General features: G+C 53.9%; 1 protein-coding gene across 1 annotated transcript; it reads right to left on the minus strand.

The window, feature by feature from the left end:
* Positions 1 to 7,196: 7,196 nt before the first annotated feature.
* On the minus strand, positions 7,197 to 9,943 carry GPR84 (G protein-coupled receptor 84). The gene has a single exon (XM_043564196.1). It carries the CDS (start codon positions 8,600 to 8,602, stop codon positions 7,418 to 7,420), a length of 1,185 nt encoding a protein of 394 aa, XP_043420131.1. The 5' UTR covers positions 8,603 to 9,943; the 3' UTR covers positions 7,197 to 7,417.
* Positions 9,944 to 12,012: the final 2,069 nt, after the last annotated feature.

Below are 12,012 nucleotides of genomic sequence, written 5' to 3' on the forward strand. Positions count from 1 at the left end.
AGCTTGTCTCCTTGGTCATCTGGCTTCCCTGTCCCCCCTTCCACCCCATATCCTAACACAGTATGGTCCCAGACCTCCCACCAAAGCAGGCACTCATTCAGAGCCTCTACTCTGAGGCTCTGGGGTGGCAGTGAGGTAGTGGGGCTGAAGAGAAGCAGAGGCAGGACGGATGGAGAGTCCAAGGAAATCGGAGAGGGGGGAATAAGATCGAGAAGCACAACGAAAGAGAAAAATGACTGACAAAGAGGCAGAGTCTGAGAGTTAGCAGAAAGCCAGCATAAGGAACTGGGAGAGTGGGAGAAACCAGGAAAGAACAACCAGCCTGGGAGCCGAGAAACAGAATGGAGAGATGGAGATAGGAAAGTCACAGCAAGAGAAGACAGCTGGGGAGGGGCCAGCCAAGGGGCAGGCTGGCTCTCCTGGGCTCCGGCTCCCTCATGCTGATGGGTCATAAATCTTGGGTGTGTGTGCGCATGAGTGTCTGTCTGTCTGTCTCAGTGTGTTGAGTGCACAGCACATTTGTGTAGGGGTCGGTGGTGGGGACAGGTTCTCATTCACCCATTTCTTTCAGCAGCCTCCTTCCTTGAAGAACCCCACAGCAACCCCGTGTCCCGGTGTTTCTGATATCCCGGGGGCCATTCCCAAGGTCCTTCCGCATCTTAAGAATCCTGGCTTTCTTGCTCAGAATGCTGGCCTGCTGGAATGTGCAGTCGGGATCCGTAGCATCAAGAGGCCCCAACCCCTCGCCGCCCACCCCCAGTGCCTGCTCACCAGCTGCTCCTGTCCATCTTCTCCTCCCACTCTTGTGTCTCTCCCCCCTCCACCCCGACCCCTCCCCCAGCCTCTGACCCCCCCAGCCGCCTGGGGCCCCGGGTTGGAGGGGAGACAAAGACAGGATTTATCATCAGGACAGAGAGGCAGCCAGAGCGCAGGGCTGAGGGCAGTGGCTGACCTCCCTGGGATGGGAGGGAGTGCTTGGCCAGATGCTGGGAGGCTGGAAGCCTGGGTTCCGATGGCTTCGGCTCACAACCCCCAACTTTTCTCACTCCAGCCTCGCTCTCTCCCTTGTCCCTGAAGAGTTAGGAAACAGAGAGAGGATGGCCTCGGGGTGATTTTAGGCCTCTGAGGGAAAACCGGGGAAGAGGGAAGGGAGGAGACTGACATCTCACGGTCATTCTCTTATGCGTACAGAGGAAGATTCGGGAACCAGAAGCAATCAGGCAGCAGCTGTTTCCAGGACTAGAAAGGAGTTCAGGTGTACAACTGCAACCGATGAGATGCAGGCCTCTAATACAGAAGGACTTCTCCAGAACAGGCCCTGATTGCCAGTAGAGAGAAAGAAAGGTCCTTCCAGGTCCTGGAAGATGGGAGATCCAGGCTTACCTGAAAGCGAGGGAAGACATGGATCCCCCCCAAGGGTTATTAGCTCCAACCCCTCTGAGCAGACCTTCCTCCCTGAGATCCCCAACTGCCTCCTGAGAGGTTGTGAGGAGCAGCTGGACCCCGCCTTTACAATAAAGAGACTATTGGCCAGAAATCGTCTCTACTCAGCAGGCAGGGTATGTGGGCAAGGAGAGGGAACGGTATGATCCAGGAGTTTCCGAGAAACCAGCCCATGTATCTTTCCGTGGACAGCTCCTGCAGCTCCCCTAGCTGCCCTTGGAGGCCCACGAGCCCGTCTAGCACCTCAGTGCGTCGGAGGGCTCCACAAACCCAACCCTGAAGCTCTCGCACCCATTCCAGCTCCTGGCACCCGATATCCTGCTTCCTGCCTCTTTACCCTCCTGTCCTGGGAGAAGGCCGCCAGAGTTATCCCCAAGTGAGAAGAGGCTGGGAGGAAGAGAAACTGAGGCAACTGGGCGTTTCCAGCCTCCTGGCCTCTCACCACAATCCCGCCAACCCATTCCCACCCGGGGTTTGGTGAAGGAGACCTTCTCGCAGTTTCCTTCTACAAGCGGAAATCACTGTCTCAATTCCTGTGGAAAGCCACACATTTGGAAATTTTAGTGGCAAAGGGTCATGGATTGGGAGAGGACAAAAGAAGCGGGGTGGGGGATGGCGGATGGTGCAGGTTGAGGGGGAAAAAAAACAGGAAAAGGGAAAAGAGAGCATCTCGTTTTTCCTCACTCCCCCTTCCCCCAATTGAGAAGGCAGATTTACAGCCTTGGTTTGGGGGGGGTGGTGAGCATAAGGAAGACAGATCTGCAGTTCTGCCCTCTGAGTGTCTGGGTACTTAGCTTTAACTCCCCCATTAGCATCAATCCCCATCTTGCTGCCCATCCGTCTTCTGACATCAGCTCCTTCCCCTTTCTGTAGCCCAGGCTTTCTGACCCTAAGTGGCTCTTAAAGGGCCAGTCTAGACCCTTCTCTCCCTCCCTTTTCCCACTCCACGCAGCAGAGTCTAGTGTGTGCGCTTTTGTGCACGCACGGTGGCCATCCTTACTAAAGCCACAGTGGATGCAGGGCACAGTGTTGTGTGTGTGTGGGGTGGGTGGGGGCACCTCTTCTCCAGCTCTCTCTGTTCTCTTTAGATACTCCCCCACCCCCCCATATTACTGACCTCTATCTTTGTTCACTACTTATCCAAGCCCAGAGTAAGCCTTCTGACTGGGCTGGGGGTCACAAACACATGGTCCTTGGAGCTAAGGGGCTGGAGAAGGTATGTGGATCACAGGACAGATCCTCTCCCTCCCTCATTTCCGGGAGGCCCAGGGCAGGGAGTATCAAGGACTACTGGCTGTTTTTAATTCTCAGCCAGCAGTGGGGGTGGACAGGTTGGGGGCTGAGACTCCTAGGAGATGCCCTGAGCCCCACATTCCTAGCCTCCTTTCCCAGGGACCCAGGCTGTGGTCTGGGGTCGGGGAGAGGGGGGGATTTCAAATCTTCCTCTCCCTGTGAGGGACGTGAATTGCCAGAGAAACCTGCCTGTGAATTTCCTGGCTCCTCTCCTCCATTTCTCAGCAACTGAGCTTAGGGGGGCAGAGGGGAAACTGGCTTCTCCCCACTTCTCTCCATCTTCTGCAGAAATGCTGTAACTGCACTCCAGGGGCTATAAGAATGCCAGGACACTTGGAAAGTTCCTCCCCCATCTGCCTTCAATCCTTTCTGCTGCAAAGATCTGCAGTCCTCTGAGGGGCTCTCCAGGGCAGTCCAGACCCCCTTCCTGATATCTGAAACCCATTCCCCACCTCCCTCGGCGCTCCCTTCTCTGGCTCAGGATGAGAGGGAATTGGTGGGTGGGGGCCTTGGGAAAGTGGCCACGCTAAAAATAGGAGCCCCCAGCTGCACCCCCCCCCATGGCCCCTTATTTATCACCTTGCAAACCTCACTCTCAAAGAAGCATAAATATTCCTAATTCCTGAAGGCCAGCCCTGAACTCATAAATTTAACTGGGGAGGTGGGCAAGGGGGAGGAGTGAGGTGTAGGGAAAGGGGAGCCCACCGCAGCCTTGAGGTGGAACGTCTCCTGGGGGAGGCGTGGGACTTGCCCTCCACCCCCCATCCCCCGCCCCCTTGCAGGCGCCTATGGGTCTTTCTGGAGAGGAGGAGTAGGCTTCTCTCAGTCGTTCCTCTGGGGATTCGGCTTCTCTCACTACACCCCACCCCCCACCCCATAAAAAACCAACCTTAGCTCTGTCTTCTCTATTAGTTCTCCATCCTTCTCTCCCGTTTCTTCCCCGTTACTTTTCAGTTCTCTTTCCCTGCCCCTCTCTCTCCCCTCTCTTATCGCACCTTTGCTCCTCTAAGCCTCTGCCTCTTCAGAGCTATTGTCTGAAGGGAAATTTCAGTCTCTTATGCAACAGTCTGGATAGTTGAGGTTTGAAAATAAGTCTCTCAGTTCCCGGATCTCCCCCCCTCCCACCGCTCCGCCGCCCCCCCCCCGCGCCCCCCCCACCCGCTTCAGCCCCGTTGCCCCTTCAAATGCGCCCTCTTTTCAGCCCTTCCTTTTTTCTCCTCAGAGCCCCTTTTTTCTGTCCCTCAGTCTCCCCTTTCTCCCCAGCCTTCCTTTTATTCCCGTCACCCCTTTCATCCTCTCAGTTTCCCGCTTCACTCTTCAGTTCATTCTCTCTCCCTTCTCAATCTTCTCTCCCTACTCTACGCTCACCCCACCCCTACCCCTCAGATTCGCCCTCCCCCCCCCCCCCCGCCTATATTTACCCCTCCAGACCCCATCCTCTGCTGGGGATCCCCCCACCACCACCATTACCACACCCCAATTCTCCTCCCCGGGGGATGAAAGGGGGGGGGCTCGAGGAACAGGTACAGTGAGTGCGGTTCCTCGAGGGGAGGAGAGCAAGGGGAGCAAGCAGAGGAGAGGGAGACCGAAGCTTTGGCGAGGGGAGGGGCATCCTGACTCCCCAGCTGCGCCCCCCTCTTCCCCGAAGCCACAGAGCCATAAATCAGGGCCAAGGCTGTTTGGCCAATGGTGGAGTGACTCGTAAATCGGCCTGTCAAGCTCAGCCAATGAGAGGAGGCGTTAAATCAAGTCCTGTCAGCGCTTGGCCAATGAGAAGCCCTGGGCTGACCATAAATCTGCCGGTGAGAGACAGCGAAAGAGAGAGAGCGTGCGAGCGAGCGAGCGCTGCCCGGGCGGGGGACCGGGGAGGGGGCGCGGGGAGAGCGGGGAGGGGCGACGGGGAGAGGGCGAGGAGGGAGAGAGGAGTTGAGGAGAAAAAAGGCGATAACGGAGGTACCAGAGACGAAGACAGCCTACAGGAGAGACGGACAGATGCAGAGAGACAAAGAGAAGCCGCGAGAGATAGCGTCAGGAAGTCAGCGATTAGAGATCCGGCTCGCGCGGGGGACTGACAGAGATAAAGAGACCAAGAGAGACAGACACTGACTCCCACTCATGAGGGCCCCCAAGTGCACACACTTCCCCGAGACACGCGTGAGCGCCGCCCCACGAAGGACCTCGCGCGTGGACACGGACGCGCCACGCACACCCGCATGAGAAAGCCTGAGAGACCGCCTTGCTTTTCCTCCGCCTCTTTTTCCTCACTAAGTTGTTTGTTGAAACTAGAGGCGGGTGGGGGCGGGGAGGGCGTCGAGGGTGAGAGAGGAGGGGGTTGTGTTCCTGCTAATATCTGGCGTCTCTGGTCTCAGACTCCAGGGTTTCCTCCTGTGCCCCGTGAGTCATTTTTTCCCAGCGACTGAGAATTGGGAAGTCCCTCCTTAGGTCTAACTTCAGTCTCTGTTGCTGCTCCTTTCTACTTGCCAACGCTTGTGAACTGCCTTCAAGGAATATGAAAAGTGAACCCTTTTACAGACCTTCAGAGAATTGCCAGCTTCCAGAATCTTAGAAGGGTGGAGCAGGAAGCACTTTTAGGAATTATCTGGTAACTTGATTCTAGTTTTAGGAAGGCAGCTGTCCTGTAGTGGTTAGACATGTGGGCTGAAGCGAGACTCTCTGCCCTCAAGTCATGGTCATACTACTTCCCAGCTGGACAAATTGCTTGAACTATTTGTGCTCCGATTTGTTCACTTGTGAGAATGAGATTGTAACAGATACTTAATGGTAAAATTTGTACGAATTACATGAAAGAATATATTTACAGGGTTTAGGACAGCACCGGGCACGTGGTAAGACTGCGCCCCACCCCCAACTTTGCACCCGCGATAAAGCCTGTGGTTCAGGTGGTCCAGGGTCCTGCTCACCTTCACAGAGCTAATTATCAGACAGCCTTGACGAGAACCCTTGTCTCTCTACATTCCCAAGCTGATGGTCTTTATTGGTCCTGCTGTTCACCCCACCTGTCTGGGCCCCTGCCTCAGCACCCTGAACTTGACTCAGTTTTGAGGCTGCTGTGTGATCTTTGTTCTTTGGAAGAAGAACTCTCAGAAGCACGTGTTCTGCGTTAGGACACAGGATTCCTGGGACTTGGAAGTGGGTTGCATGTGAGGACATTGATCTGTCCACCTTGACCTATGGTTCTTTCTGCGCTCGTCTGAATCCCTCTGGACTTCACTTTGTTCCCTCCAAACCGTGGACTTGGGAGCAGGGAGGGGACAGCGTGTAGCCAGAGCAGCGGTACTGTCTACATGACTCTTACATTCCAGTGCTTGCACAGTGCCCGCCTGCTCCCCCCATTTCCAACCAAATAGACAAGAAATATCTCATAAGTAATCATAAATGTCTAATTCTTTACTTTCCCGCCTAAGCTTTGGGGGGAGGGGGGAAAGGGGTGCAGATCTCTGGGTCTTTGCCCTTGCTGGCTGGGTGGGAGGCGGTCTGTGGCCTCCCGGTCCCTCTGACACCTTTGGTCTTCAACAAGGAAACACAGAGAACCAGCGTCACCTGGTGGCCACAGGTGCTTTCTTTAAGTCCACACGGGTGCTGACTAGGGTGACAGGATGTTGGTCGTGCTAGAGGAAGGGAACATGGTCTCCCCTCAGCTGGACCCCTGAGCCCTGTTAACTAGAGTCTCTGTTCTGCTCTCATAACCCAGGATGACAAGAACAAGTCAGGGGGAAGTGAGGGGCCAGGACTTCAGTTGATTTAGGTCTGACTGGTGTCACTGCTAGGGCAGCCGGAACCCCTCTCTGCCATTGCCTCAGCTAAGCTCAGTTCATGTCCACGGAGCAGGGGATCCTCTCCCATGACCATTCTCTTCGGCTAGGGCAAGGGCCAGGGCGTTGGACTCACAGGAGTATGGCTATCAAAGCTGGATTACAGGGTGCCTGGGTGGCGCAGTCGGTTGAGCTTCCGACCTCGGCTCAGGTCATGATCTCCCGGAATGTGAGTTCGAGCCCCGCGTCGGGCTCCGTGCTGACTGACAGCTCAGAGCCTGGAGGCTGCTTCGGATTCTGTGTCTCCCTCTCTCTCCGCCCCTCCCCCACTCATGCTCTGTCTCTCTCTGTCTCAAAAATAAATAAACATTAAAAAAAAAAGCTGGATTACAAAACTTTTCTGAGCTAAATAAACCTGTTTGCAGGGATTGGGGGACTGGGGGCACCGATCCTGGCAGTAGTAGTTAGGGGCAGGAGCCATTTCTGGGAAGTTAAATGAAAAGACAGGTGGATCCTCTGAAACCAACTCACATGTTTTACGCCCGTAAACCCCTCAGCTGAAGGCTGTGTCCTAGACCCTCTGCTTCCCAACCTTGCCGTGACCTAGGTTACCCAAACCCTCAACTGTTAGGTTCCAGCTGCACACCGGTCCTGGCCTATTATTCCCCAAAGACCACATCTGAGCCCTAGAAGGATAGAATTCATTTATTAATAATTAATAATGCATCTTGGGCAGCCTCGAGCTGAAGCATCGATCAAGGGATGGAGAAGCCTGGTTTGGGGATGGGGGGAAGTTGTCTGTGAAAATGCCCACAGGCCTTCCTTTCGTCTGCTCCCCTACCAGCTGGCCACTTTAGCTCTGTTCTGGAGGAGACAGTGCTGGATCCTGGTGACTGGGGAACACAGTTCTAACGGAGCCTACGGAAACTCTGGGGCCCTCGTCTCAGGATGGAGCCGTAGGCTTGGCGGAACTGACGGTTCATGGCTGCATAGAGCACAGGGTTGATGCAACCGTTGAGCCAGGTGAGGTTGGCAGCGAGCATGTGGACAACCCGAGGAGCGCGGACCCTGGCATCCAGGATGTTGAGCAGCAAGAAGGGGATGTAGCTCAGAGCGAAGCAGAGGAACACAGCGAAACACATCCGGGTCACCTTCCCAAACTCTGACGGAGAGTCCTGAGTTCTTTGGGCCCTTTTGGTCGGCCTGCTCTTGGCAGGTGCTTCTGGATGGCTTTTCTCTGCCGCCTGCTGACCTACCTCCCTGCTGGGATGGTCCTCCACCTCTGATGAGTCCCCTTCCAGGGTCTGGGTGGTGGCAGCACTGACCGGCTCAGACGAAATCCCCTCGCTGGGCCTTCCTGATGCCCGCCCGCTGTCCAGCTCCTGGAAACGACCAGGTGTGGCCTCATCTGTCCCAGCCACATGGTTGGAGTGGATACTTGACTGCTTATACTGATCCAGCGCCTGTGCTGCTCGCTTCACTTGCCGGTGGATGAGCCAGTAGAAGATGCCGACGCTGCTGAGCCCCAGCACAAAGTAGATGCCCATGAGGATGGTGGTGTAGGGCCGGCCTCGGATGCGGTCAAAGCTGCAGGTGCAGACTACAGGCACCAAGATGTAGATGCGCCAGAGAGGGGCGAAGCTGGCCACGCCTACCACCCAGGTACTCACCAGTGCCAGCACCATCCCCTTGGCACTGAAAACTCGGGGAAAGAGCTTAGGGTGGGCAATGAGGAGGTAGCGTGCCAGGGCAATAAGGCAGAGGGTCAGGATGGAGACGGAGTTGGATGCAAAGAGGAGGAGTCCAAAGACCCTGCAGAAGGTGGCGCCGGTGCGCCAGTGCAGGTGGAGGTAGGTGTCCACAGAGAAGGGCTGGAGAAGGGTGCAGTACAACAGATCGGCCACGGTGAGGTTGGCGATGAGCAGGTTGAAGCGGGTGCGGAGCTTGGGCTGGATGGCCAAGGCCAGCAGGGTGAGGATGTTGCCCACGGTGCCTGTGACAGCTACCACCACCCCCCAGCTAACTGCAACATAACGATAGCCCAGTACGGACTCATGGTAGCAGGAGAAGTTGGCTTCGGAGGTGTTCCACATGATGGAGGCTGAAGAGGAGAGTGCGAGGGAAAGAAGGAGTCAGAACCTCGCCTTGAACTTAGGTCTCTTGGACGGCTCTGGGGCCCCGGACACCTGAGCTTTTTCACAGGCTTGCCAGCCTCCTGAGCCATTCCCAGGCCTCTTCATCCCCAACCTTTCCTGAGATCCCCAACCCCCCTCCTTCGGCTCTCTCGGTCCTCTCCCATTCTCAAAGATTTCCCCCAAATTCTTCTCTAAATATCTTTCGGTGTCCGCCCACTCCAAACTCCAGGCCTCTTCATTATCCATCCAGACGTTCTCAGTAACCTCAGTGCCCTCTGACTTTTTAATCTTTTCTCTTTCCCCTAAGACCACCCAGGAATTCCCTACCTCTATTCAGGATGCTACTGGTCCCCTCTTGCCCTTGTCTGCTACACACACGCAGGTCTCAGGTCTTTTGTTGTTTCGTTTTGTTTTTTTCATCACCCGGGAGATGAGACAGAGTAAAAGTACACCCACCACAAAAGTACTCACCTGAGTCTCCCAGCCTTCAATTCTCACTCCAGTGGAAGAAGTCCAACTCACTTGAGTAGTCTTTTCTGGTGGGCGGTCAGGCTCCAGGACATGGTCGTGTGTCTCCTATTAATAAACTAGACTGAACGGATAAGAAACTCCCCAGTTTCTCAACCTCAGCCACTTCCTCCCTTCTCTTCAGTCCTACTCATTTTGCTTCGGCTAGTGCAATCTGGGCTTCTCTGGTGAAAATCCCCTGCTACTTACATCAAAGCTGTTTCGCTCCTTGCCAAAGACGAAGGTGTTTCTCTCCCCTCTTTGCATAGCAGGACACCTACAAGTTCATGGCCAAGAATTGTCTGGACAGGGAGACAGGCCATCAGAAGGCCTGGGCCACTTCTCTAGGGGCCAAAGAGAAGACCAAGTTCCAGGAGCAATTCCGGACGCCCCGGAAGCCTTGCGTTTGTCAGGAAGGAGCACTGCCTTTCTTCTCTCCAGGACTCAGAGACGGTTCAAATCAGGGGGTCCCATGTGATACCCTAACACATCTGATAAAAGGAGCCAGGTGAAAAAAGGTGAGAAGAGAAGTATCCGGGATTCTGGCTTCATTCCCCACGGGAGCACAGGCCGCCGTTCAATCGTTCATTCATTCATCTGTTCACTCAACAAACACGTGCTGAGGGCCTACTATGCACAAGACTCTGAGATAGACTCTAGGGATACAAGAAGTTGTGACACATGGGCTTGCACATAGTCTAGCAAGGGACACAGATGTATAGATATATAAATGCTTCATTGATTCTCTAAGGGGTCAGCAAACTTTGGCTTATGGACCAAATCTGGGCTGCCATCGGTTTTGTTTTTGTTTTTTTGTTTTTGTTTTTAAACGTTTATTTATTTTTGAGACAGAGAGAGACAGAGCATGAATGGGGGAAGGTCAGAGAACGAGGGAGACACAGAATCTGAAACAGGCTCCAGGCTCTGAGCTGTCAGCACAGAGCCTGACGCGGGGCTCGATCTCATGGACCAAGAGATCATGACCTGAGCCGAAGTCGGACGCCCAACCGACTGAGCCACCCAGGCGCCCCTTAAGATCCATTTTGAACAAGAAGTCCTGCTTTTTCCTCTTGCACTGGGACCACGAGCTACGTAGCCAGTCCTGGTTAGGGCAGTGGCTGTGGGTATACAGAACAATGATCAGGATCCATGGGTCAGTAAGAGGTCAAATTAACCCGGTAAGAGGATTTATTTAGTGCTTTAGTGGATGAAGGGTTAGGAAGAGGGAAGACTAGGCTGATTCCCAGTTTTCCCAGTGGCTGGTGGTGCTTTGCATCAGGAAGATAGGGGATAAATAGGCAGAGCAGCAGGCTTAGGGAACGGGGTGAATCATGAATTCAGTTTTATTTATTTATTTATTTTTTTCAACGTTTATTTATTTTTGGGACAGAGAGAGACAGAGCATGAACGGGGGAGGGGCAGAGAGAGAAGGAGACACAGAATCGGAAACAGGCTCCAGGCTCTGAGCCATCAGCCCAGAGCCTGACGCGGGGCTCGAACTCCCGGACCGCGAGATCGTGACCTGGCTGAAGTCGGACGCTTAACTGACTGCGCCACCCAGGCGCCCCATGAATTCAGTTTCAAACCAGGCTAGAGGTATGTATCTCAGCCCTCCTCATTCTAGTCTCTTCTAGCCTCCATCTCTATCCCCACGTGTGATCCAGCCCCTGCTTTTCTCCACCCGCTCTCTTAGAGGACCACTCTTGCCTCTTGGACTTGGACTTCTGGATCTCCAGTCTCTGCTTTTTTTTTTTTTTTTTTTTTTTTTTTTTAAGCTAGATGGCCTGAAAAAACAAAACACAAACACCTAACCATCCTAAACTTGTTGGATTCCATTTCTAAACCCACAGTGAACTCCCACCCCCAACTTCATAGCTGACAAATCCAGGAGGCCCCTATTTCCCTTTCCTTCTCTCTCTCTTTTTTAAATATTTTTAAGTCTGTTTACTTATTTATTTTTTAAAAATGTTTGTCCACTTATTTTGAGAGAGAGAAAGAGAGAGGGAATGAGCAGGGGAGGGGCAGAGGGAGAGAATCCCTAGCAGGATCCATGCACAGTGCCCAATGCAGGGCTCTATCTCACAGACCCTGAGATCATGACCCGAGCCGAAATCAAGAGTCAGATGTGTGCTTGGGGTGCCTGGGTGGCTCAACAGGTTAAGCATCTGACTTCGACTCAGGTCGACTTAGGCTCAGGTCATGATCTCACAGTTTGTGAGTTGGAGCCCCACATCTGGCTCTCTGCTGTCAGCACAGAGCCTGCTATGGCTCCTGTGCACCCGCCGCCCCCCACCCTATCCCTGCTGGTTCTCTAAATAAATAAATAAACTTAAAAAAAAATTTTTTTTAAAAGAGTTGGATGCTGAACTGACTGAGCCACCCAGGTGCCCCTATTTATTTATTTATTTATTTTGAGAAAGAGAGAGAGTGTGGGGGAAGGGCAGAGAGAGAGAGAGAGGGAATCCCAAGCCAGCTCCAAGGAAAGGAGAAATCGAGACCTGAGCTACAAGCGGGACACTTAACTGACGGAGCCCCTCCCTTTCCTTCCTCTTTAACAATCTTTATTTCACCTTCCCTCCCCCTTTCCTCTGAAAAACTGGAAGTGGGTAGAGGGGGGAAGTGAGCAAAGGAGATGCAATTCAGGGGGACCCTTGGGAAGATGCTGGGCTCTGGTCTGGCCTTTCTTTCTTTCTTGCCACCCAGCAGGGCTAGAGGGAAGGGGTTACAGAGTCAGAACTGTTCTTGGGAGTGTGAGCTGAATTCTGGAGATAATAAAGAACATCTTCCCCCACATCATGTGCCAGGCTGCTGAACAGAGTGCACGTCTCTGTCCCACAGACCGGTAGGGGACCCAGAGGAGA

Source organism: Prionailurus bengalensis, chromosome B4 (genome assembly GCF_016509475.1).
Source record: "Prionailurus bengalensis isolate Pbe53 chromosome B4, Fcat_Pben_1.1_paternal_pri, whole genome shotgun sequence".
Taxonomy (NCBI): Eukaryota; Metazoa; Chordata; class Mammalia; order Carnivora; family Felidae; genus Prionailurus; species Prionailurus bengalensis.